A 6000-nucleotide genomic window follows, 5' to 3' on the forward strand; every position below is an offset into this window, starting at 1 on the left:
AGACCAGCCGAGGAGTTGTGCTGCCCCCTTTCCTCTCCTTTGTAGGTTGAAGGATGGAAGGACGGGGGGGGGGGGGGGGGGGAAGTTGACCGCAGTAGGCTTTGCGCTCATCCGGGTATATACCGCGTGAGGGTGGGAGCCGGGCCCAGTACTTTTGAATTTCACAAGTATCGTGTATTTATTCATTTTGAACAGCTGTATTGAGATATAATTCACATACCACACAGTTTACCCTTTTAAAGTGTACAATTCAGGGCGCCTGGCTGGCTCAGTCAGTTACGCGTCCGACTCTTGGTTTTGGCTCAGGGTCGTGAGATCGAGTCCCGCGTCAGGCTCCGCACTCTTGGGGGGGAGTCTGCTCAGGATTGTCTTCCTCTGCCCCTCCCCCGCAGGCACGTGCACTGCACTTGTGCTCTCCCTCTCTAAAATAAATAAATCTTTAAAAAAATAAAGTGTACAATTCAGTGGTTTTTAGTATATTCCCAAAGTTGTGTGACCATAACCCCAGTTTCAGAGTAACCGTAATTTTAGAATGTGTTCACCACCACACAAAGAAACCCTTCGCCTATTCACGGGTGTCCCCTGGCCTTCCTCCTCCTCCCACCCCCTCAGGCCTGAGCAACCACTAATCTGCTTTCTGCCTCTGTAATTTGCCCGTTCTGGACATTTCATACAAGTAGACTCATATAGTATGTGGTTTTTCGTGACTGGCTTCTTGGACTGAGCACAGTGTTTTCATAGTTCATGCATGCTGTAGCGTGGGTCAGTTCTCCACTCCTTTTCAAGGCTGAATAATACTCCCACTGTACGGACACCCTGCATTTTGTATCCATTCATCAGTTGATGGGCATTTGGGTTGTTCTCCTTTCTTGGCTGTTATGAATAATGTTATCACAAACATTAGTGTCAAGCTTTTGGGGGGGTGTATGTTTCCTTTCTCTTGTGCCTGTACCTAAGAGGGGAATTACTGGATCATATGGTAAGTCTTTACTTGAGATTTAACTGCCAGACTGTTTTCCGCAGGGCCACACCGTATTAACATTGCAATCGACAGTATTGAGGCGTCTAATTGCTTCACATCCTTGCCCAGACCTGTGAGGTCTCTCTTTTTGATTGTAGCTACTCTGTGGGGGTGTGGAATGGGACCTCCTAGTCGTTTTGATTTTCGTTTCCCTAATGACTGACGATGTTGAGTGTCTTTTCATGTGCTTATTAGCTATTTGTATGTCTTTGGAGAAATGTCTATTCAGATCCTTTGCCCATCTTGGATTATTTGTTTTTTTTTTTTATTACTGAGTTGTAAGAGTTCTTTATATTCTCAATACCAAACTCTTAACCAGATACATGATTTGCAAATATTTCTTTTTCCAACCTGGGAGTTGTCTTTTCACTTTCTTGATAGTGTCTGTTGATGCACAAAAGATTTTAATTTTGATGAAGTCCAGTTTGTCTGTTTTTTCTTTTATCATTCTGCTTTTGGTGTTGTATTTAAGAAACCAGTGTCCAGCCCAAGATCATGAGGATTTTCTCCTGTGTTTTATTCTGTGAGTTTCATGCGTTAGCCTTTAAGTTGAGGTTGTTAATCCATTTTGAGTTAATTTTTGTGTATGATGTGAGGAAAGGGCCCAACTTCATCTTTCTGCATGTGGAGCTGTTCCAGCAGCATTTGTTGAAAGATAGTTCTTTCCCCATTGAATTATCTTGGTGCCCCTGAAAATCAGTTCACCAGGGGCGCCTGGGTGGCTCAGTCGTTAAGCGTCTGCCTTCGGCTCAGGTCATGATCCCAGGGTCCTGGGATTGAGCCCCTCATCGGGCTCCCTGCTCGGCCGGGAGCCTGCTTCTCCCTCTCCCTCTGCCACTCCCCCTGCTTGTGCTCGCTTTCTCTCTGTCAAATAGATAAATAAAATCTTAAAAAAAAAGAATCACCAGGGATCCTTGTTAACAGTAGAATTCTGGCCCCTGTGCACTGAGGAGACATGGCCTGTAAAGGGTGGGGAGGGGCTGTCTTTGTGTTGGCCTATGCTTCCAGGCTCTACCATGTGGACCCTTGCTCCCTACCAGTTGTTAGTTGAATAGAACCTTCAGGAACTTGTGTGTTTAATGAACTCTCCAGGTGAGTCTTCTGGTCGGGCCACCTGGGGAGATGGTGAATCTGCTGGGGCAGACCAGCAGAATTCTGCTTACCTGTACAATGATTCTTCCATGGAATTGCCGTTCCCAAGGTACTGTTGGGACGAAGCCATCATTCTGTCTTAAAGGAGATGACAAGAAACAGCCCTGTGAAACCCCTTGTCACATTTACTGTGAACTCCTACTTGGCCATCTTGTTTAATATGCCCTGTCATATAAACACAAATATTGTTATACCCATATTTATTCCCACACCTTTGCCTTGTTTATTTAAATTTCCATAGTACTTTTAAGGAGTATTTAACTTGTCTACCCTACTACATTGACAACTTCATGAGAGAAGGGATTTTTGTGTTGACTACAGCATCCCCAGCACCAAGAACAGTGCTTGGTACCTAGTACACACTCAGTAAATGTGTGTTGAGTGAATGGAAAGGTTATATTGAGGTTGAGGAATGAAGAGAGAGACTTCTCTATTCTGGTATCTGCTTGGTTTTATGTTATGATGCTGTGAGTCATGGGAGTCCATGTTTCTCTCTTTGCAAGAGCTGCTCAAAGACTAATGCTGTATTTATGTCCACTCAAACTGTAGGGCCTGATGACTTACGTGTCATGTACTAACCTCAGACCTTTACAAAATCTATTTAATTTATCTTGTATTGTGTGCATCTCTATAGGCTGTCCAGATCCGCTTTGGAAAGTGGCAGGCTGTTAATAAATACTATTTAATGAACTTTGATTGAGACGTTCTTAATTTTAGATATTCTTGATCTGTGAAAGTAAAGGCTTGGGTTCTAGATGGGGGAAGGAGAACTTCCTTTGAAAATAGAATTCCTTTTTCACTCCTCCCTCGTTTTTTGTTTTTTTGTTTTTTCCTTTTTAGGATAGAGTTTTTGCGGCATTTGAAGAGTTTTTTCCAGATTATGTTTAAAATTGAAACCAAGCCCTGTGGTGAAGAACTCAAGGGTGGGGATAAAGTGCTGATGACCTGTGTTGGCATTGGTTTCTCCAACCTTAGCAAGACCCTCAAGTGAGACTATCACCAGATAAGGCCCCAGCGCCTACCGACAAAGCAGAAGCTGCCACGGACACCCAGAGGGACCAAGTCCACATTCATCCAGGACAGGATATGCTTCTGCATCAAGGATTTCTTAACTTTCCATTAAAAAAAAAATCAATATTTAAATAAAAGACGTCTCTGTATCATGTGGTTTCTAGCCACTTCTGCAGTGGCGCGGACATTCCTCAGGAGGCCCAGTCATGACGAGCGCTCCCTTGGCTCACCTGGATGAAGAGTGTGCCTTCAGGATACAGTTGTGCTGCTAAAACAGCCTCACATCTGCATCCCTGGGCTTCTGTCGTATGGAGTCTATTACCGTTCCTCCTGTGAGGACTGACTGCTTTGAGCCTCGGTTTCTGTGTAGGGATTAAGTGAGATAATACAGGGTGGAGTGCACTGCTCCACACATGTCAGAATTGGTCTGTGAAGCTCATTTGTCCCTCGTCTTCTGAATGGACTGACATCATGGAGGCAGGTGCTACCCCCCGTCTGGCTCATCGTATGTGTATGTGGGGCGAGGAGTGCCTGGGGAGGGCAGGGGTCAATTAAAGTTACTGGATATTTTCTCTATCTAACGTGTGCGGTACGTTTTCTTTATCCTCATAGTAGCTCTGCGATGTAGGTTTTATTATATTCTTAAGAAAATTCACAAAGGGTATTTTATCCCTTTGAAATTTATAATGTAAAGACATTACATCTCCTGATTTAAAGTGCTGCATGTAATAGTGTCAGAGTCTGGAATTGGACCCTGCTCGCAAGCTACGAAGTCAGATTATTACTGTTTTGTGGATGCTAGCGGAAGACCTGCAGATCTTGGGTCAGAGACAGAGAACGTCGTTACCTAGAGCACAGCGAACAGCATGAGCCTCATGTTTGTATCGGTTTCCCCTGTCCCCCAAGTCCCACAGTGATGATGTGGGGGGGGGGAGGGGAAAGGAGATGCTGAGCATGCAGTGGGTTTGCCTCGCGGCCAAGGAGTCTGCACGCTCGGGGACTGCACCTCTCCAGCAAGCCTGCTCTTTCTTCCAGATGGGGACATTACTGCATCCCTCGGCTGCTTGCTGTGAACACCATTAGGAGAAAGGGCCCAGGGAAGGGCCTCCTGAGCAAGAACATGCAGGATCACTCAGCCCATGGTGGGTCGCCCCTGACAACTAACAGTCTACATTTGGTATGTGTATGCGGCTGCAGTTGGTAGGAAAGGAAAGATAATTCTTCCTACGAGGATTTCAAATGGTATTCTCCGTCTGGGGGCGGTGGCTAGTTTGAAGTAAGTAAAGGTCTTTGCCTCCCTAATCTTTGTGCCCTTTTATTTTTGGGGGAAAAGGGACCAGAGGAAGTCTGCGCTCTCATGACTCAGGGTGTGGGAAGTTGTGGAGATTTCAGCCTAACATTGCAGAGAGCCAGGCCATTTTGAACCATGGCATTCCACTTACTGAGAACTTCACGTAACTATTAGTTTTGTGTTTTGCGTAAGAGATGAACACAAACTTAGCATCTGAGAACAATACCTATGTACCCTCTCACAGTTACGTAGATTGGAGGTTCTGGTGGGCTTGGCTGGATTCTCTGCTTAGAGTCTCACAAGGCTGATGTCAGGGTGTCAGCTGGGCTGGGCTCTGGCAAAGAATGAGCTTCTAGCTCATTCAGGTTGTTGGCAGAATTCAGGTTCTGGGACTGGAATTCCTGTTTCTGGCCGGCTGTCAGCTGGGGACGTCTTTCAGCTTATAGAGACGGCCTGGATTGCTTGTAACTTGGTTCCCTCTGTCTTCAAGCCAGCAGTGGTACATTGAATCCTGTTGCATCCAGTCATTCTCGCACTTTGACTCTGACTTTTTCTTGTGGTACCAGCTGAAGACAACTCCTGGCTTTAATTGCTTTTAAATGCCTTCTGTCTTACTTGGATAATCTATTTGAAGGTTCCCCTGATCACAACAGTACCTGAGTTTGTGTTTGAATAGCCGGGGGCCGGGAATCTTGGATGGCCATCTGAGAATTCTGCCTACCACACATGCTGTCGCTGTCTTATTTACTGCTGCTGACGTTTGAACCCAGATCTGCCCATGATTAAATTCAGAACGAAGGGGCCACGTTGCTTTGGACACCAGAGATACTGTCCTTAGGGGCTCTCTTATCTGTTGTGGCAAGCTCTGGAAATGGTATTGTTGGTCAGTTTCGGGTGGCATGTGGACTCCAGGCGGATCATTGCGAACAGTAGAAGGGGTGTGTGCTGCTCCCTGCTGTGAACCCGGGAGGGTCCAGTGTTTCCAGCCCTCCTTCTGCAATGGAAATATCTGGTAGTGGTGATGATGTTGCCAAAGGAGGAGAAATGTAATATTTATTTATACAGCGTGCTCCCAGCCCCTTCTCAGATGCCCTTGAGAAGCAATACCGTTCACTGGGCAGAAGCCATTCTGTGCAGGTGGCTGGTCTGTCTTTGACATTGGGCCCCTCCAGGTTCTGCCTTGTTCTTAGATTCGCTCCTGGTTGGTCCAGCTGCCCCTGGGGTAGTTTGAGGAGAGATTTTAGCATTTTAGGCTTGATTTTCTATCTTGGTTTTTCTGTTCCCTGTCTGTTGGACAGAAAGAGACCATTCTGAATTCAGTGACGCTAGTGATTTTTTTGTTGTTGTTGTTAAGGGCATGTGCACCGGTGACCTTATTAGGGGTCATGGCAGAACATTGCTTTTTGCCTTTCTGTCATCTACCTACTTCTGTCTTTCAACACCCTTCAACTACATTCTGTGTAAACACCAGCCAGCCTCCTTGATCATAATTACTTTACGGTATTCATCAAGGCAGTTGATAAGG

At 45.8% G+C, this 6000-nt stretch overlaps 1 protein-coding gene across 3 annotated transcripts in view; it reads left to right on the forward strand.

The window, feature by feature from the left end:
- Positions 1–3760, forward strand: part of RCL1 (RNA terminal phosphate cyclase like 1) — a 62572-nt gene extending 58812 nt beyond the window's left edge. For all 3 annotated transcript variants that reach the window (XM_025891467.2, XM_025891468.2, XM_073878154.1), the window contains one exon: positions 3014–3760. In XM_025891467.2, coding sequence (XP_025747252.1) covers positions 3014–3164 — 151 coding nt within the window. In that variant the 3' untranslated portion in view covers positions 3165–3760. The remainder of the gene's footprint in view (positions 1–3013) is intronic.
- The last annotated feature ends 2240 nt before the right edge of the window (positions 3761–6000 follow it).

Source organism: Callorhinus ursinus, unplaced genomic scaffold, assembly GCF_003265705.2.
Source record: "Callorhinus ursinus isolate GAN/ISIS: 27379988/994484 unplaced genomic scaffold, GSC_fseal_2.0 scaffold28, whole genome shotgun sequence".
NCBI classification, from domain to species: domain Eukaryota; kingdom Metazoa; phylum Chordata; class Mammalia; order Carnivora; family Otariidae; genus Callorhinus; species Callorhinus ursinus.